Raw genomic sequence first — 21,283 nt, 5'->3', positions numbered from 1 at the left:
TTGCCACTGAACCTGCATTAACGACGACAGTGGGGTTACAGGCCTTAGTCAAACGGGTCGACAGGTTTCATTTTCTCTTAAAAATCGGAAGGTGACCCTTAGTTACCATATATACCGTCGCAGTGGGCCCCCAATTTGCAAAATCCTCAACTTTGGATAGTATAATTATGCCGCAATAGTTAGTCTGTCTGAAACTAAGCTGATTAAACCACATCACTGTGTGACACTTGCATTACATGTGAACGGCCCCTACGCTAATATGATTTTGTTTTTCTCTCCCGGTCTCGTTTTCTGGGTCCCATTGACCCTGAGGACAATGGGACAAACAGACCCATTCCCGGTAGATGTGAAAGTCGGCACACCTCTGATCTACTGGTCGTCCTTCAATGTGATGCCCAGCTGATGCCTGACCAACGACCACCGGCAGGACCCGCTTAATATCCGCTTAATCTCTGCTTAATCTCCGCTTAAGCTCCTTATCTGTTTATATGTGTGTGTATACATGTATCTCTCCCAAGGGTTTTTCCCTCCTAGGACTTTTTATTTTTATTTCCTCGGCTAAACAACCCGGGGTTTTTTTTCTCCTAGGAGGTTTTTTACCCCGGGGAGGTCGCCTGCTTGGGCTTAACTTAACTTGTTCTCCTAGACGTTACATTAGTAATACGCTTGCACATAATGTCGCGTCATAGCCGCAGCAAATTTGACTGCTTATGCTATTGTGTATTATGTTGTGCTATCTGTCGTTTTTCTGTGCTTTTACTGCTTCTATTAATGTAAAGCTGCTTTGAAACAATTGAGTATTGTGAAAAGCGCTATATAAATAAAATTGAATTGAATTGAATTGAATCACATGGAGAAATCTGCTTTGAATCGCTCTCGCGATACTTTGACATCACCAAGAGGTCTGCTTAGCGCCAAATGAACTCGAACCTGCAGTGTAGCTGCTCACGCGACACTGTAAACAAACAGGAATTGTCCATCTGGAGAAGTGAACGAGTGGAGCAGTGCTTCAACATGAAATCCGAGAGTTAACAACGCACATGTGAGTAAACAACATTTAAATCATCAGTCCAGTTTAATAGATAAGGTTTCAAGTGCAATAAAATAAGCCTGTGATTATATCCTGATGGTTTTTAGCTGCCTTCAGCATGTTTGCTTGTGATTCACAGTGTTAAACTTCCCTTCTCTGTGTTCATTTATATATCTACGTTCAAGATGTATATGATCTTAAACTTCTGTGAGGAAATTCATGTCTGTGTTGATGTTCAGTTCAGACTTGCAAATTAAAGATAATTTTCTTCACTTTGGTTTTGGTGTCTAATATTAGGCTACATGATGGTCTGGAAAGGGGAAAGGGCAATTTAAACAAGGACTGGGGGACAGGGGCTCCTTTAGGGCTCTGGTCCTAGAATCCGTGGCGCGCTCCGCTTCTTCCTGGAGGCAGAATCAAGAAAGCGAGTTATCACAATGTGATTCGATGTGGTCTTACTGCTACTCTAATTCTCCGTCTTCTCTCTCTTTCTCCTATGCCTTGGGTTCGTCGCTCTACAGCCGCTACTGGAAGCAGAGATCGTTAGTGGGCCATGCAGGGAAACAACTCACAGCACTGGAGGTCCTTGTACCCAACAGAGCCTTAGCTGGGGCACAGGTAAGTGGTCGCTGTAGGCACAGATCAATACACTACACAGCGGTAAGTTACTCGTAACACTGGGGATCTTCGTTCCACACAGAGCCTTCGTTGAGGTACAGGTAAGTGGTTGCTGTAAGCACAAGTCAAGAACACTACACAGAGGTAAGTTACTCACAACACTGGGGATCTTCGTTCCACACAGAGCCTTCGTTGAGATACGGGTAAGTGATTGCTGTAAGAACACGTCGATAACGCTGCACAGAGGTAAGTTACTCACAACACTGGGGATCTTCGTTCCACACAGAGCCTTCGTTGAGATACAGGTAAGTGGTTGCTGTAAGCACAAGTCGATAACACTACACAGAGGTAAGTTACTCACAACACTGGGGGTCTTCGTTTACACAGAGCTTTCGTTTCGTTTGTACTCACTCTCAGACAGTGGACTTTCGCTACAGCGTTGGTGCACCGTATTCCTTCACCCGTCCACTCCAGCTTCTCGGGCGTCGTGGGGACTGATGGGTCCAGTGGCACGGAGCTGAACGCTTCCCGAACTCCCCCTCCTGTTTCCACGACCGGGGTCCCGAGTTGGGGCAAACTTTCGTTGAGGCTCCGCCACCACGAGTTTCTGTTGGTTAGGTCGAACACACACACAACTATGACCCTCAATCCGCACAGTGCACTTCAGAAAATTACTCACTCCTATACACCACTGGGCTTCACCACTGTCCGCTCTATCGAGGAGTGAAGCTCTCTCCAACACACCCGGGGCCAAGGCTTAATTTCACTCTCTCCGTAGGACTCAGGCCACAACAGATATAATCCTCTCACGATTCGTCCGAGGCCGGCAGTTTGGTCGCTACAAGCACAGCATACACACAGCAAGTACAGCGCAACACCAAGTAATAAGTGAAACTCACCCACAGCACTCTTGTACACACTTCACGTGATATAGAATATGGACTTAGCCACCAGGCTTCGATTCCCTCAGGAGGATGGTTGGGCGATGTTTTGGTCACCGTTGAGAATAGGTTTTGTATTACTCATCGCCCTGGTGTGTTGTTTGTTACTTCTCTGGCTCACCCACGCTTTCTTGTCCCGCAGGGCCACTGATCGATTCGTAGACGGCGCTTCCTATCCAAATGTCTCATCCGTGTTTCCGGTCAACCCACGGCTCGCCCACGCTTCCCTCTCCGGTGGGGCCAGGGACCTCAAACACAAGAAAAACACACACCAAGCAACCCTTCTTCAACGTAGTACACGGTAAACACAATGGCTGTTTACTCACTCTTAGTTGTCGTTAGCCTCCTGTATCTGTAATCCCGTTGCTCTGAATCTTGCTCACTCACGAGTGAAACTTTCCCAATATTCCTTCGCTAGCTGTCTTTCCTTCCTTTACTTCCCCAAGGGAACGATCAGGCCAGCACAGAGCGTCTGCAAAGCAGCAACACAGCGCACACAAAGTACATAACAAGCACCCAGTTTGATGTCTTCAAAGGTCTTTATATCCTCTACCTCTTCTCCTCATCGGCCTATCAGCAACCCCTGTGTAGATTACCCTCACCTGGGCGAAATCAGGCTTGATTTCGTAATCGGGGAAACCCCGGAAATTCCGGTGTTCAGAATAAGACGTCTGGGCGGGACCACCCGTCTTCCACACTTTTGGTTCCGCCCTCACAAAACGTCACCTGTGACATGTTAGCCACAGATTGAAGATTGTAAACAGTTTATTTAATTTTAATTAACAGTTGAGTAAGTTTTGGCCCCGAGTTAGATGTTAATTAACACTAAACCAGTCTAAAAATCAGTCCAGTTTCCCCAGCTGTAAACCCATTGGCTGTTAAACTCTTTTCTTTTCTTATAATAAACTGACATGTTGATAACACATTCAGTTTATGTGTTTATGAGTACACTTTCAGAATGCTCTGTTACATGAAGATCCATACTGTATGCATCTGTGAGTGTGGTGGTGCGTTGCGCTGGGACAAGTGAGCATAAGGGTGAGAGGGAAAAATCACAGTATACTCACTACAAAAATCTAGACTACACCACTGACCTTACTTAATGTGCAACTTTGTTTTTTTATATAAATGTTTATAATTTCTTTTTGTTATTAGAGTTTTATTTGTTACAACGAGACTTGAGACTTGACTTGGACTCGAGCCCAGAGACTTCAGACTTGACTTGGACTCAAGCTCAAAGACTTCAGACTTGACTTGGACTCGAGGTCAAAGACTTCAGACTTGACTCGGACTCGAGCTCAGACTTGTGAACATCTCTGGTAAACACAGGACAAATACAATGAGAAAATAAACACAGGTCAAAAAGATTACACTTGATCTGCTCCGTTAGCAGTATCCATACAAGAGAAGACAAAAAGAAATATAACAAACCCCGAAATAATCGAAATGACTAAATCAATTAATAAACAAACAAACAAACAAACAAACGAAATGATAATAGCTGATAATTACAACAAAACCGAAAATAAAATAAAGAACCAAAACAAACACAAAATTTCAGTTAAACTCACACACACAACAAAACACGATCAGCAAATAAATGAAAAGCATCGTTGCATCACCGTTAATCTACTCTGTAAGTGAGCGATGTCAATATGCAGGAAGCAACCCAAATACCAGATTACTAAATAACTAAAGTAAATTAACCATACATAAAGTTGCGCCGGCGAGGTGGCGAACACCATGCAATCCCGAAATCAAGTGACGGGTTTAGAGTGGCTCCAACATGGGCACCGTACAGGCATTAACAATGTTCAATGAACTTGCGGGCGCTCGATACAACCACGAGCGTACACTGAAAACCCGCTTCTCAAAGAGGAACGCTGATTTAACCGCAGCAAAGCAGCAACTGGCACTCTGAAAAACATTAGACATACATTCGTTTGCTTTTCTTCTTCCTCCCCACTCCTCTCCTATTTATAATCACACCAGAAGGGTAGAGAAAAATAAAATTACCTTTTGCGTGTATAACACTCACATACTCACAGCGGATGCCTGGATATACCCAACTAATCTTAAATAACACCAAACAAGCACATTAATCACACCTGTGAATTAAATAAACTTCCCCACAAACACCCGTATTCTAAATGTATAATTCCCTCCCGTCAATACCCTCCAATTTAACCAAACCTACCTTTACCTAGGAGTGAAGGAGTTACAAGACCTACAGCAACAGGTCACATCAGTACAATGGCACGAAGAAAGCAAACTCACCTGTGCCTATATAGCTACGTGATTACCTGACGTACGCAACCACGCACCTGGTGCAATCTGTCTGCTCTTTTAAAGAGCTACGCCAGCTATTATTAAAGAGGCAAACCCACTACAATAGCTTACACAGCTTTTACTAGCGGTGATTTTAAATGGATTTCTCCAAATAGCATGACAAAATGTACCTTACCAGTAGAAACACAGCCGACATTCTTGTAAGAGCAGCCAAAGACAGAGAAGTTGTTTTGTATGAGGATGGGAGAAACCCGCCCAAATCAGCGTGAGAGGAAATAGCCACAATTGTCTGCGCCAAGCAATACAATGATGTCAGGAGACGGGGGAATCCCAAGCTTGCCAGCATAAATTGGGGAAGCCGTGAAACGGGAGGTGGATCTGCCTCTACACAGGACCTGACGCCAGCAGAGGACATCGCTGCCTCCCTCACCGCTGAAAGCCAAGAAACGCAGTCCAACCCCAAAGTACACTTAGAAATCAAGTTCATATACATTAAGGTTTCTTATGAATACATTTTAATTATTATTTATTTACATAAAATAAATGTAATACAGCCACACAACAAAACTTATGAAAACATTTTAATCGTTATTTGCATGAGTATTTTAATGCAGCCACACAATAAATAAAAACTATCACCATTAATGCTCACCACTATGATTTCTCTTATCTCATGTGTTAATATTTTTTATTGTAACAATTTATGATTTGAAAAAATAACTGTTGCATCTGTGTAGATTAGATAAGCAAAGTGTGTGCGCGTTGTGCACGCTATACATTATGGTGAAGCATGCGCCCTTAAAATAGCATAATGAACCACGCGCAATGCGCCACTGACTGACTTTAGACTCGTTTTTTTGGGGTTAGTAGCGCAATTGTTTTTTGAAACTGCAAAATAGCATAAGAGATGGTTTGCGCCGGAACACGGCTCCTTTTTTGCGCTGAACCGCCCAGGGAGCGCAAGTTCATTCCCTAGTTTGCCGACGTGCGTCTGTGGAGGGAAAAACCCGCTGTGCGCCGGTGCAAAATACGAAATGAAACATGCGTCACTGACAAAGTCAATTGCGCTGGGTGCAAGATAGGGCCAATAATCATAATGATTGACATCTTGGATGACCAATAATAGAGGTGATCCTCCCGGAAAACGAAAATCTTACGCTATACCTTTAATAAAATTAACTTGAAGTATGCTTCTTTTTCATAAGGGAAAGCCTTGCCTAAAAAGACATCATATGGATGAAAGTATGTTGCTCTATAACCAGTATTGTTTGTGCCTTTCCAGATGTGCAAACTGACCATTCCATAGGCACTAACCCATTTTAAATGAGCTATTTACCAAGGTAGAGCTTAAATAAGGTAGAGCTTTTAAATGGCTATTTCACAAGGTAAAGCTTGTTGATGGCACGGTGAGACAAGGATTTCTGAAGGTGTTTCTGAGCCCATGCAGTGATTTCAATTACAGAATCGTTTTTTTTTTAATGCATTGTAACATGAGGGCCTGAACAAATCAGTTTTGCCCTTGTTACCGAAGAAACTTCTCTATTTTCTAAATCTTTCGATGATATGCCCTGCAGATGATAAGCTATTCAAAGTCTTTTCAATTTGATGTTGAGGAACATTCTGAAATTGTTCCAAAATATTAAGATGAAGGTGTTGACAGATTGGTGATCCTCTATACCAGTGCTTCCCTATCCTGTCCTCGAGGCCCCCCTCCCAGAAAGTTTTAGATGTCTCATTTAAAACACCTGATTCAACTTATCAGCCTCCTTCTAAAATGGTAAACATGTCTCCCTAACAAGCTGATGAGTTGAATCAGGTGTGTTAAATTAGGAGACATCTTAGGCTCTGTTTACACGTACATGGTTATTTTTAAAAACTGAGACATTTTACCTTCATTTGTGCCCCTCGTTTACACGCAAACGGAGAACTCGCCTCTGAAACCGATTGTTTCTAAAAACTCCGGTCAGAGTGGAGATCTTGAAAATCATCGGTTGCACGGTTGCATGTAAACTGAGACAAATGGATGTTAAAGCAGGCAACGTCACAGAGTATGCACCAGAGCTCGCACCTACATCAAAAGTGCGACTTATGTTTACATGTGACTGCTACTCTGAACGCTTCCAAGATCATATTTATGTTCGTGCAAACTCGTTTCGTGTGTTTGTATTTGCAAATACAGCTGCTCCATTATGTCGAGGAGCAATTTTACGCGTGTTTGACTTCATGCGGCGCTGCAAGAACCGACAGACGGACTATGTCAAAGTACCGCGAGAGCGATTCGAAATTAGACCTCTACGCGTGATTCCTCAACTCGTTCTCTTTGACGTCATTGATCACCTACTGCAACAACTCCTCCCTCGAACATGAAGAACCAGTTCGCGTCACTCACCACCAGCACTGCCGGTTATTGGCTTATGTGGGCTTGAGCTTCTCTTGACGGCATATATGCATGGGTACGTGTAAATAAACGCTTTTCTGAAAACTGATATGTGTGCACGATATTATTCTTAAAACCGGAGAGGTTGAAATGTCCGTTTATGAAAATAGCCGCCCACGTGTAAACATAGCCTTAAACTTTCTGGGAGGGGAACTTCGAGGACCAGGGGCCTCATTTATAAAATGCTGCGTAAAAACCATCCTTCATTTGATCGTACGATCATTTAACAAAAATGCGTACGTGTGATTTATAAACCGAACATACGTGCAGAAAACGTGCGTACTCCTTTCAAATCTATAAATCGCAAATGAACTTGAACTTGTGTGTGCAGCCAAGCAGTTTCAGATCTCCACCTTTAAACGATGCGTAATTAATGTCAGACATATAAAAGAGTGCTTGTCAACCCTTACGAAAAATAAGTACACTTCAAGTTAATTTTATTAAGTACACTTAAGTAATGTTGGAGTATAGTTTTAAGTATACTTTATGTATTAAGTGTACTAACATTTATGTTCTAGAAGTAAACTTGTAAGTGTACTGCTTGAATACCGCTTGGGACTAAATTGGCCCACTTTTAGTATATAAAAGTATACTTCTAAGTGTACTATAAGTGTAAAAGTAGTCAACTTTAAGTGTACAACTAGTGCACAATTAGTTCTTCATTTGTACTGCAAGTGAACTCATGAGTATACTAGTAGTTTTCTAGACCTATACTTCAAGTGTACATGCAAGTGTTCTGTTAGTGTACTCTTAGTAAACTAGTAGGTTACTTATTGTGTGATGCAGGTATACTTCCAAGTGTTCTTTTAATATACTTTTAGTTAACTAGTAGTTTACTAGCCATATACTGAAAGTGTACATGCAAGTGTGTGTACTCTTAGTAAACTAGTAGTGTACTCTTAGTTAGTGTACTCTTAGTAAACTAGTAGGTTACTTAGTGTCAAAGTGCTTTGTTACACAAGCAGTATACAATGAGGATCCATCTGCAGGTTTTTATTAAACTCACTCATATTCCAACAGGCAAGGTCAAACAACAGCAAACACAGCAATGTAGGGCACTTCAAATCTCGAAGTCATGAAACAGGCAAAAGGGTCAGGTCAGTCAACAAACATACTCATAAACCGGGTAAAACAGATAAAGATCAATAAATACAGATAGATATGCAGGCAGGCAGCAATGACAACCAGTACAAATCAAGACACTGACTGAATGTTTCCAGAGAGTTTATATAGGCTGTCCAATGAGTTTCAGGTGGCAGAGTAATCAGTCCAGGTATGCAGGATTATGGGAAATGGAGTCCAGAACGAAAGTTAATATTCAGGGGATTCAGCCATATATATAGATATATATATACAACCTCAAATCAGAAAATGTTGGGACACTGTAGAAATTGTGATTAAAAAATGATATAATAATTTACAAATCTCATAAACTTATATTTTATTCACAATAGAATATAGATAACATATCAAATGTTGAAAGTGAGTATATAATATATAAATAATATATTTATAATTTTTTTTATTTATTATTTTTGTTTGATTAGCTCACTGATAGCATACGAAAGATTTAGCTTCAAATTGAAAGTACAATTAAAAGGTATATGTCAAGTATAAAAATTAATACACAGGAACATTGTATTGTACTTTAAGTGCAATATATATATATTTATAGCATGATGTTAAGTTCACTTAAAGTTGAGTAGTAAACTACTAGTTAACTAAAAGTATAGTAAAAGAATACTTGCAAGTATACCTGCAGCACACAATTAGTAACTTACTAGTTTACTAAGAGTACACTAACAGAACACTTGCATGTTCACTTTCAGTATGAGTACACTAGTTAACTAAAAGGTTACACTGTAAAAAATACCTTGCTGCCTTAAAATTTTTTGTTAAATCAACTCAGATTTACAAGTCATGTCAACAAAGATGAGTTGTCACAACTTATAAAATATAGTTGAGTCAACTTAATTTTATAAGTTATAACAACTCACCTGTAGTTATAACAACTGATCTCTAGTCAAGATAAATAACAGTAAGTTGAAATGACTTGTAAATCTGAGTTGATTCAACAAAAAAATTTAAGGTAGCAAAGTATTTTTTACAGTTTAGTAAAAGAATACTTGCAAGTATACCTGCAGCACAAAATTAATAACCTAATAGTTTACTAACACTAAAGATTCTCCATAAAGAAAATATACATTTGTACACTACATATACTTTCAAAATTTACTTAAAATCTACTGTTTCTAAATGATGCTAAATAATGTATTTTATATGCTGTCAGTGCATTATTATAATGATAACTTTAAAATATATATATACTTGGAGTTAAAGTTCTGTGCAACTTTTAAAGTTTATTTTAGTTATACTTTATCTGTTAAAGCAGGAGTGGGGAACCCTGGGTCCTGGAGGGCCACTGTCCTGCAGAGTTTAGTTCCAACCCTAATCAAACACACCTGCATGTCATTTCCAAGTGATCCTGAAGACTTTCATTAGATTTTTCAGGTGTGTTTAATTAGGGTTGGAACCAAACTCTGCAGGACAGCGGCCCTCCAGGACCAGGGCCCCCCACCCCTGTGTCAAAGTATACTAATTTGAACTTATTTTAAAGTATACTTTTAAGTATACTTTAAGTTAGAAAAGTTAGAAAATATACTAAATTATAATTATTTTGAAATATGTTAAAAGTTTAATTGTAAGCAAATATGTTGTAAGCATACTTTCAATATATTCAAAGATGGTACATTTCTTTCTAAGTATATTTGTAATGTACTATTGCAAAGTTAAATATACTTGAAATACAATAAAGTATTTATTTTTCACCAGGGCTAATCATATGGCTTTTTGCAGCTTTCCTGATGTAGCTTTCGTTGTTGCATTTTTACTTTATACTTTTAAGTATATGTCAGTAAACAAGTATAGGCCAAATATACTTAGACATTTCGGTCAGTATAGGTCAAGTATACTTTAGGTACTTCTCAGAAATATACTTAAATTGTACTAAAGTACACTTTAGAGAAGTACAGGTAACACTTTACAATAAGGTTCATTAGTTAATATTAGTTAATGTATTAACTAACATGAACAAACCATGAGCAATACATTTGTTAGAGTATTTATTAATCTTTGTTAACGTTAGTTAATATAAATAAAGCTTTATTTGCTTGTTCATGTTAGTTCACAGTGCATTAACTAACATTAACAAAATTTTAATAAAAGTATTAGTAATTGTTGAAATTAACATTAACAAAGATGAATAAATGCTGTATAAGTGCAGTTCATTATTAGTTCATGTTAATTAATGTAGTTAACTAATGTTAACTAATGAACCTTATTGTAAAGTGTTTCCGAACTACATAAAAAGTAAACTGAAGGTATACTTTCTTATTTTAAGTTTAAAAGAAGTACACTTTAAGCACACTTGAATAAACTTCTTTTTCGTAAGGGAATGTTTAAACCCAATTTCAAACAGCAAGAATGGCTTATCTTTCCAAAAACCTGCAGCAATCAGACAAGCAAAAGTGTGTACATCTGCTCAGAACCTGACGTGGCGCTAAGCACTTTTCCACGTCAAAGACGGTTTTTATAAAAATGGACTTTGCCGTGGATTTTTGCCTATGCACACTTTTCGATCAAATCTGTGCGTACGCATGCTTTAGAAATGAGGCCCCAAGTTTGGGAACCACTGTTCTATACATCTTTACTTCTTGCCTACGCACACTTTACGATCAAATCTGTGCGTACGCACGCTTTATAAATGAGGCCCCAAGTTTGGGAACTATTGTTCTATACATCTTTACTTCTTGCCTACGCACACTTTACGATCAAATCTGTGCGTACGCACGCTTTATAAATGAGGCCCCAAGTTTGGGAACCACTGTTCTATACATCTTTACTTCTTGCCTACGCACACTTTACAATCAAATCTGTGCGTACGCACGCTTTATAAATGAGGCCCCAAGTTTGGGAACTATTGTTCTATACATCTTTACTTCTTGCCTACGCACACTTTACGATCAAATCTGTGCGTACGCACGCTTTATAAATGAGGCCCCAAGTTTGGGAACCACTGTTCTATACATCTTTACTTCTTGCCTACGCACACTTTACGATCAAATCTGTGCGTACGCATGCTTTATAAATGAGGCCCCAAGTTTGGGGAACCACTGTTCTATACATCTTTACTTCTGAGACAATTTGCCTCTCTATCATCTTTTTATACAGTACACAGTCATGTTACTGATATCTTGCTAATTCATTTCAAAATGTTCCTCCAGCTGCTTCCAGATTTTTGTTTTCCCAGTTTTGAGACATGTTGCGGCCATCAGATAAAAATAAAAAAATCTTGAAATGATACATTTCCTCAGTTAAAACATTTGAAGTGTTTTCTGTGTTCTGTTGTGAATAACAAATGGGTTCAAATCTCCAATCATAGCATTCGGTTTTTAATTACATTTTACATAGCGTCTCAACTTTTATTATTAGGGTTAGAATTAGGGTTGTATTCATCTATACCCTATAATCTACAAATCCACTCATGATGTTGATAAAATATGAAATGACATGAAAATTCGAGCTTTTATACATTTACATAATCATAACTCCTCTACTGATAACATTTACTGACATCTATAAAAAGTGAACCTGTTAACATTACAGGTTTGGGCAGAATGGGTGTATCTTGTGGTTTCATGTCTACTGCACTCACATCCTAATAACTTCTCATTTCAATACATCAATAATTGTTAGAAAGAAACAACTGTATTGACTGAATCTCTGCAAAATCAAATGGTAGCAGCTATGTGTACATCTATAACATCTGGGGCCTCATTTATAAAACGCTGCGTAAAAACCATCCTAAATTTAATCTTACGATCATTTAACAAAAATGCGTAGGCTACGTGTGATTCATAAACCGAACATACGCGCAGAAAACGCGCGTACCCCTTTCAAATCTATAAATCGCAAATGAACTTGAACTTGTGCGCAGCTGAGCAGTTTCAGATCTCCGCCTTTAAACAATGCGTAATTGATGTCACAGACCTATAAAATAGCACTTCTCAATGTTTAAACCAAATTTCGAGCAGCAAGATTGGCTTATATTTCCAAAAACCTGCAGCAATCAGAAAAGCAAAAGTGCGTACGTCTGCCCAGACCCTGACGTGGCGCTAAGCACTTTTCCACGTCAAAGACAATTTTTATAAATATGGACTTTGCTGTGGATTTTTGCATACGCAAACTTTACGATCAAATCTGTGTGTAAGCACGCATTATAAATGAGGCCCCTGCAGTATTACAAAATGTGATACTGTAAAGGCTAAACAAATAAAATACATTTAACTCCAAGAAAAAGGTTCAGTAGTACCTTAACTGATTTACCTCATGGTGTGTCTCATGTGATCAAATATAGCACAGTCGCATGGAGTACAAGACATACAGCAGTTCTACAGGAAATTGATTGGCCAAACTCTACAGTCAAAATAAAATAAAGGTACAAAGCTGGCACTGGGGCAGTACCCTTTAAAAATGTACTAATATGTACCACTTAGGTACAAATATGTGCCTTTTAGATCTTTGAACTACCAATATATACCCATGAGCTACTAACATGCACTCTTTGGGTAAAAGGGTGTACTTTTTGAAAGGGTGCTGTCCCGTGACAGCTTTTGTACCTTTATTTCTAAAAGTGTAAAGATCAACCAAATATGAAAGAAAACGACTTCAGAAATAAATTGTAGCCAGGTGTATTTAGAGAGACATTTTATGCCCAAATCTCTGGGTGGTTTGTCACAGTTGGACTGCGAAGTTGGGGTTTCTGTTGGTCAGGCAGGAGCCACTTGACTGGATGAGACCACTGATGATTGAGTCTTACTGGAGACAGCTGCGCTGGTCTCCTCTTCACCGAAAGGGTTCCTACCACAGCAGACTGTGGTAAGCATGCAGTTCCTAAACTGTACATGGGCAAACACACATCTGTCTATTAAAATATTTGAAACTCATCATATGGTAGAAATGTAACCTAAAAACAAACGTTTATTTCTGACACAATGTTTAGCAATTTGTTTTTAATTTTGCCATTAAGCAAGCTTGGTTTTTTTTCTTTCCTTGCCATAGTTGCCTTTATTTGCTTGATTGTGTAAAGGGAAAATATATTAAACCATCATTTTCTTAAAGCTTAAAATATTGCAATGTATTTCTGTAAATCTGCTTTCATGTGCATTAGAAACAAGATTGCAAACATATTGTTGATTGATTTGATTGACACTTGCGAAGTGTTTATGTCACTTTTAAAGTTTTTCTGAGTGGTTAATAATTTACAAACAGCATTAAGACTTGAAAGAACACTTCAGATAAACAGTTTTTACAGTTTTTTACGATTGCTTACACACAAAATCTTTTCGTGTCACACGATTTTTGAAAGCTCTCACTCAAAGTGCAAAACTACATGCCAAATCTTCAAAACCATAAGCTATTTCTCAGCCTTTGACTCAGTTTTCAATTGCATAAAACACTTTTTTCAAAACACTACACACAATTCTCTACCTTAAACACAAATATCTATGAGGAAGTAACTTGCTTTCCTTTTCCAAACACAACCAATCAAAATGATACACTTTTTAACCAATTCACACACTCCTCACATGTGCAAACACTAATTGCTTTACTGATCACTAACCAATCACTGCTTTAAGGGGATCGCACACCGGCCGCGCAGCTCAGCGCCGCGTCGCGCCTAGGAGAACTCGGAGGTATTGTAAACCGGAAGTGCACTTTAAATAGCGCGAGCTTCGTAAGATAGCGTCTAATTCAAAATGTAAAATATACGTTAGCAGCCAATGTTAATCATTAATGATGTTGGAGAAAATATGATGTTATTTAATGTTAAACTATGTGAGTGGCGCTCTGTGGCACGAAAGGGATTTGAACAACTTCCTGAGTCACAGCTGGGCGGCGCGGAAAACAATGTGTTACATTTTTTTAGAACGGCGCGGCGGTGCGCAGCGCTGAGCGGCGCGGCCGGTGTGCGATCCCCTTTACTTTACAGTAGTATAGATAGGCCTATAAATAGGTCAAATGTCAGATTACCTGTTTTGGCAATCTGCACCCCACCCCCCCTGCCAGATCCTGGACCCCACACAATTTACTGTATTCTACTGTAAAGAATATACTTTTGGTTTACATGTTTATAGTTTTGCTGTATGCTAATGTATACAACAGTAATATTTGGCCTTATAAATATTTTCTGTTTCTACATTGCATTGGTGTTTTCGGTGTACTTGTTACTCCTCTCAACAGATTACTTTCACTGTAGAACATTGTATTGAAATGTAGATATAAGCCTATGAAAGACCAAAGAGCTTTAGATTTTGAACAACAGTGTTTACATGGTATATCCAAAAATGAATTATTATGAAAGAAGTGTTTGCCATTTGATGCAAATGCTTCATTCTGACATGTGTTTGTGGCATTTTGAATGCAGTGTTGCATTTTGAAAGAGTTGTTAGCTATTTTGCGTTTTGTGTGTGCAGTTTTGAGAGTTGTGTGTGGAGTTTTGAAGGGAGGAGACTTTGTTTTGAAAACGTGTGTGGGCAATTGGTAAAAACTGTAAATGACAGAAATCTGTTATTACCCCAACCCATATGTCAGCAGTCTCCCGCGAGCAAGCCAAAAGTGACAGTGGCAAAGAACCAAAACTCAGATGGAGAACCTTCTATTATCATTTAAAAACAAATCACACTCACAATCTTGCTGTAATGGCCATATTAAAATATGTACAATGTTGCATAAAGCATACCTGTCATGCTTATACCTGAATCCATAATTCAATAAAATGTTTATGTGGTATTGCTTTAATTTTCTAAAAAAAATGTTTGCCTGTGTCTCACCTGTCTGTTGAGTATAATGTAGATGACAGGGTTGTAGAGTGCGGCACTCTTAGCGAAGAACGCTGGAATTGTCATAAAGACGGGGCCAAATTCTGCACCTTGATTAGCGAATATATACCAGGCCACAGTGGCATATGGTACCCAACAGACTAAGAATGCAATCACCATGACAACCACCATGCGGGTCACTTCCCGCTCTGCCCTTTGGGTCGTCTCCGATTCTTGCTGTTGAGCCGCAGCCTAAGAAAATACAAATAATGTAGATACAGTACATTTACTTACTACTAGATTTAGCCATATTTAGGGTTTCCAAACAAAAAATAACAAATGAAACATTTATAGAATAAAATGAAATGTATAACAAAGCAGTTCTGGTCTTGAATGCAGATTGGTTGATAAAGCGGTTAAATTATGCTAAAATACACAATATAAAACTATAGTAGCTATTTGTGCACATGGAGGCAATTTATGAACCTTTATGGTACATGTCAGAAACTATATCCTATAGTGCCAGTTAATACATTTGTCTAATAATATTTTAGTATGCCTTTCATATTTTTTTATTACATAAAAACATTTATAAAGCAATATGGAACTTAAGGTCATGCTATAATGTTCTGCTGTGCATGAAAATGGCCTTAGCAATCATAATTGTCTTTCAGCTGGAGTCCGAGTCAAAAGTCAAAAGTCTTTATCCCTGAAGACTGAGTCAAGTCTGGAGTTTTTTGTCATGAGTCCAAGTCGAGTCTCAAATCCTTTTATGACTCTTTGAAAAAAAATTATCATACGCAAATCCTACTTACAAATTATATATTATTATGGTAACACTTTACAATAAGGTTCATTAGTTAACATTAGTTAACTACATTAATTAACATGAATTAATAATGAACTGCACTTATACAGCATTTATTCATCTTTGTTAATGTTAGTTTCAACAATTACTAATACTTTTATTAAAATTTTGTTAATGTTAGTTAATGCACTGTGAACTAACATGAACAAGTAAATAAAGCTTTATTTATATTAACTAACATTAACAAAGATTAATAAATACTGTAACAAATGTATTTCTCATGGTTTGTTCATGTTAGTTAATACATTAACTAATATTAACTAATGAACCTTATTGTAAAGTGTTACCATTATTATTAATGTTGGGAACAGTTCATGCTCAATGATATGGAAAACCAGAATACTAGGAGGCAATACTCATCATAGTTGAACTTGTCGGTCTACATATTGATACAAAAATAGCCTACATGTAAAAAACATGTACTGTGTTTATGTTGATATATCCAAACGGTAAAAAAAAGATAACATTTAAAACAAATAAGGAGCCAAACGATTTACAGATAATAGCCGCTCATTGGAAATGCTCTTTTGAACACTTTACGAGTCAATGGCGCTCTGGCGGAGTAGTGTAAGGTTTATTCAAAGTGTCACTAGATATGTTGCTATGTTTTTTAAGACTTTCAGAAAAGCACAGCATCTCTAGTAGTTTTACTTTGAATAAACCATAGCTTTCCTTAAGGAATATTAAAATACAGAGAAATTCTGCATATTAAAATCGTTCATGCTCGTTTTCTCTCTCCCTCTCAAATTAAGAAAAAAATCACATATGCATACAAAAAAAATAAATGCGGTGCTAGATTTTAGTTATGTTTTAACAGGGTGACAATAGCAATCTAAAGGAGAGTGTACAGTATAATATTTAAATTTGCATATTCTTTGCATAAGTGCCCATCTCTGGAAACATGCATATAATTATGTCTGGGACACATCCTCATTGAATAAAAGAAAAAAATAAATTCATTTGCACAAATTTAAAATAATCAATTTACACATTAACTCGTGTGTGTGTGTGTGTGTGTGTGTGTGTGTGTCCGTACCGCACGAACGGTGCAGATAAGACGACTGTAGCAGAAGAAGATGATAAAAAGTGGAATGGAGAAATGAAGGATGAACATATAGATGACAAATGAAGTGTTGTTGAACTCAGGTTTTGGTGTGTAGTAATCTATTCCACAAGAACATTGCATACCTTCTGGGATATACCTGTGCACACACATATGTCTTTTAGTCTTTTCCACAGTTTTACTTTTTTGCAGGTGACATTCATACACTCTTAAAACTAATGTGTTAAAATATCACATCTTAGCTGTGTCCGAATTCAAGGGCTGCGACCTTCTAAGCATGCGAACTTAAAAGGCAAGCACTCTGTCTTTCAAGGTAGCAGCCTCAGAAGTCCGCGAAGAGAACTGAAATGAGACGGTCTAACCTTCGGAGGAGAACTTACTAAAACAGTGACAAGAAAAATGTTTTCTGCTAAATACACATTTTTATGTAATAAAGGTTTTGTTAATTTTAGAATATCCAGTCGTCATATGCAGCCGTTGCAGGCGCGCAATGAATTTTGGGATAGCCTCGGCTGTTAAGGATCCATTCGTTCCATCCTTAACAGCGCAGAGAAATAAGGACGCATTTTAAGGCTTCATTCTAAGCATCCTTTGAATTGGGACGGCCTTACTCGCCTCAAGTCGCGCTGCTATGACGCAACCGGTCTTACAATACGTCCTTAGGAGGTCGCAGCCCTTGAATTGGGACACAGCTCTTGTGTCTAGTTAAGGACAACACATCTAGTTGTTTTAAGAGTGTAGGGCTCTATTGTAAGGGTAAAACCTAAACACAGTTTTAATGCTTTATTTCATAATATACAGATAATCAATAATCTTCATTAAAATGACACTCTTACCTGGACCACCCCAACAGAGGCGGCACAGCACAGGTGAGAGCCATGACCCAGGTGAAGCCTACACCCATGATGGCATGTTTCTCCATAAATCGGAACGTTGTCATTGGCTTACACACCACAATATATCTCTCAATAGCCAGAACTACTAGAGACCACAGCGCTATCTCACCTAAGAAATACATCAATTGTCCATCATTTCATTTATAGAGCTATTATACAGTGCAATTTTAGATCATAATGTGACAAATGTATCCATGTTTTTGGGAAGCAATATACACCAATCCCAGACATATATGGAGAAAACTAAAGAAACTAACATTGTTACAGTTCCAATATTGCACAGGTACAGTAATAGAAAAGGTGTTTTTCATTTTTCTTATTGTTGAAGAGTTTACAGTAAAGGTTTTGGCCAACTAGGCTTTAAAACATCAAGAAAAATCAGCAAAGACTGACTTGAAAAGTTTTTCCCACATCAGTGTACTTACCACCCAGGGTGGCGAAGAAGCCCTCAATGTTACATCCTGTCACTCCCAGGACAAAATATCCATGCAAGGCAGTGTAGAGGGTCACAGTAAAACCTCCCACCACCATAAACAAATCGGCCACAGCGAGATTGAGCAGTATGTAGTTAAGAGGTGTGCGGAGTTTTTTGTGCTGAACAGTGACATAAAGTGTCAGGAAGTTAACAGGAAATGAAGTGATACTAAGAAAGAGCATGTATGCAGCCAAGAGAGAGTACTTCCACGGCTCTGCTAGGTAGTACTGTGGCTCCTCAAACGGACTGCGGACTAAACCAGTCTTGTTGGACATTGGCACATAAAAGTTTGGACCTTCTGTCCCATTCATGATTGGTTCACCAGTCAGTCAAAATTAAAATAGAAATCTGCTAACAGACCATTTATAAGTTTTCACACCTCCGTTCAAGAAAGCAAAAGAAGTCCATGAAAAGACGCGATCCAGGTTGGTCTATTTTATATGCCCCCACCTGCCCAGATAAACTGCAGAGAAGAGATTACAGTGAGGTGCAGCAATTTTCAGGAATGGAGTTACACACAGATTGAGGTCAGAAAGTGTTTTGATAATCATTCATGGTTAGGAGGCTTGAGGGCAATAGCAACGATAGAGAGCAAATATACATATAAACACCTATAGTTTGTTACATTGCAAAAGAAGCATATACACTAAAGTGTGTGTTCATGTTCAACTGTTTGTTCACATTTTGTATTCTAAATAGAAATGGTATTATTTATGATGTAAACATGTTGTGGTGGAAAATGTTCATTCTACATGTAAGTCTGAAATGATGATGTAATGCATTACAGGATTAAAAGTATTGCTGTGTACATTTTTGTGCCATTCAAGCATCTATGGCTTCATGATGAGAACCAGTTAATCTACACATAAGTTGGTGGAAAGGGCAAAACAGCTGCCTCAATTCTGCATGTGGACTATGGGAGGAAACTAGAAACTTTCTGACACAGGAAGAACTTGCAAACTCTACACAGGAAGACATTCTGGTTCAGGGGTAACAGGGACATTTTGCTGTGAGGCAACAGTGCTACCAACAAAGCAACTGTCTCAACCTCAACCCCTTTAAAAACTACAGACACATACAGCACAGAGAAGACCTCAGTCTTTTTCTTACTTATTCATGGAAGGTACCATTACAACAAGTTACTATAGGATGCTCTGTATTTAGTATTTGTTTTAAGCTAGACAGCATTACTGATGATGGCGAAGAGGGGAGGCGCTAGGAGTATTTGTGCTGTTAAGGTCTGTCACAACGGCTACAAAGAGCCTGAAACTTTCAGGCTTATGACTGTTATGAGTGTAACGACCACAAGCCAACAACAAGGGGTAATACAAATTTAATTTGAAAAAAGCCCTATCATCACTAAACCTTTATAAAATCATCAGAACATATTGTGTATTTTGTTATTTACTTTATTGTTACTTATTGCATAGTACTACATCACTATCATTTTTTTTCAGAGCTAAACATTTGAAATATATTAAAACCCCTTACCTGGCACTGTCCCTTAAGTGGGACACCTGAGTTTACTTTTGCACGTAAATTTTTATCTATTACAACAAACTATGTATCACTGGAAAGGTCTTAGCCTCTAGAACACATATTTCAACAGTGTTTTATAAAATAAATTATGTAGGGAAAGTAATTGATTCATTTATGAAAAGAGTGTGCTTCAAAACATTTAGATGCTGCAAAATGTCACTATCCCGCCACTGGTATGCCTACATTTACTTCAGTGTCTTGCATGTGAATGCAACTTATTGTTTCAAAGCTCTAAGAGTGTAGTTTTCATTTATCATCACCATTTTGGTAAAGGAATGACATAGTGAGAGACATTTTCTAAAATGCCACAAGTCAACAGGTGGGCCCAATTTGTTTTTCCATTTGTATTGCACTACCCTGTTCTAAACTTAAACAGTCTTGACAAACATATATCGTTAAAAAAAGAGTGTAGTTTCATATTTTATCACCATTTGGGGAAAATTATGACATAGTGAGAGTCAGTTTCTAAAAGGTCATGGGCCCACAGGTCAGCTAATTTTGTTTTTACATATTTGTAAAACCAAAACCCTACTCTAAACCTAAAGAATCACAACAAACTATAGATCACTGGAAATCTCTCGCAATGTAGTTTTCATTTTTCAAGGTCATCTGATGATAAAAAATAATGTAGTGACAGTTTTTGTTACATGACCTCCCTCCATAGGAATGCATATTGAGTTTTATTTATTCATAACACTATATACTATTATAAATCTTCAAAAATGCTGACAAACTATGTGTCATTTGAAAGCTCTAAGAATGTAGTTTTCACATTTCAAACACTTTTTGCATTAATAATAATGCAGTGACAGTAATTTATGAAATTGTGACAAAAGTATGCAGCAAACTGTTGACACCTAGTGGCCATTGTTGGTAAAACCCCTAAAAGTTTGACACAAACTTCATTATTTTAACTTGAAATTTGGATCACAACTACTTGAGACATATGGCTTCATGTTTACATTATTATGTTTGTGAAACATTTATATTTTTATAATTTTATTTCTAAAATTAATATGTTATTGCATTATTTATATTTATTAAATAAATATAAACTGCTATAACAATGTCAAAAACCCTAAAGTGTCCCAAGATTAAGCTTCTAATAAATTAATTTGAAGGTGTAAATCGCACTTTCACCCTCCTAATCAAAAGTGATTTGCGCCAGTTAAGGGGTTTAATATGTTGCTGTTGACGCGGTAAACAACAGATTGGTTTACTGAAAATGACATCATGTGGTGCAATTG

The 21,283-nt window shown here is 37.9% G+C and overlaps 1 protein-coding gene across 1 annotated transcript; it reads right to left on the bottom strand.

Annotated features, from left to right (window-relative positions):
* Positions 1–11,745: 11,745 nt before the first annotated feature.
* Positions 11,746–19,851, bottom strand: exorh (extra-ocular rhodopsin). The gene is made up of 5 exons (XM_055168109.2): positions 18,448–19,851; positions 17,963–18,131; positions 17,100–17,265; positions 15,208–15,447; positions 11,746–13,272 (listed from the first exon to the last, which is right to left on the bottom strand). The coding sequence occupies exons 1-5, from the start codon at positions 18,806–18,808 to the stop codon at positions 13,144–13,146; spliced, it is 1,065 nt and encodes a 354-aa protein (XP_055024084.2). The 5' UTR covers positions 18,809–19,851; the 3' UTR covers positions 11,746–13,143.
* Between the last annotated feature and the right edge of the window lie 1,432 nt (positions 19,852–21,283).

This window comes from Misgurnus anguillicaudatus, chromosome 5, assembly GCF_027580225.2.
Source record: "Misgurnus anguillicaudatus chromosome 5, ASM2758022v2, whole genome shotgun sequence".
Taxonomy (NCBI): Eukaryota; Metazoa; Chordata; class Actinopteri; order Cypriniformes; family Cobitidae; genus Misgurnus; species Misgurnus anguillicaudatus.
The sequence above is the reverse complement of the archived record's forward strand: the minus strand, read 5'-3'. Positions and strand labels throughout refer to the sequence as shown.

What these genes read in the sequence shown, in the direction of transcription:
- exorh (XM_055168109.2), bottom strand. Translation starts at nt 18,808, where the DNA reads ATGAATGGGACAGAAGGTCCAAACTTTTATGTGCCAATGTCCAACAAG. An exon ending in CTTCTTCGCCACCCTGGGTG is followed by an intron (nt 18,132 to 18,447) that starts GTAAGTACACTG and finishes TGTATTTCTTAG; the next exon opens with GTGAGATAGCGCTGTGGTCT. An exon ending in CCTCTGTTGGGGTGGTCCAG is followed by an intron (nt 17,266 to 17,962) that starts GTAAGAGTGTCA and finishes GTGTGTGCACAG; the next exon opens with GTATATCCCAGAAGGTATGC.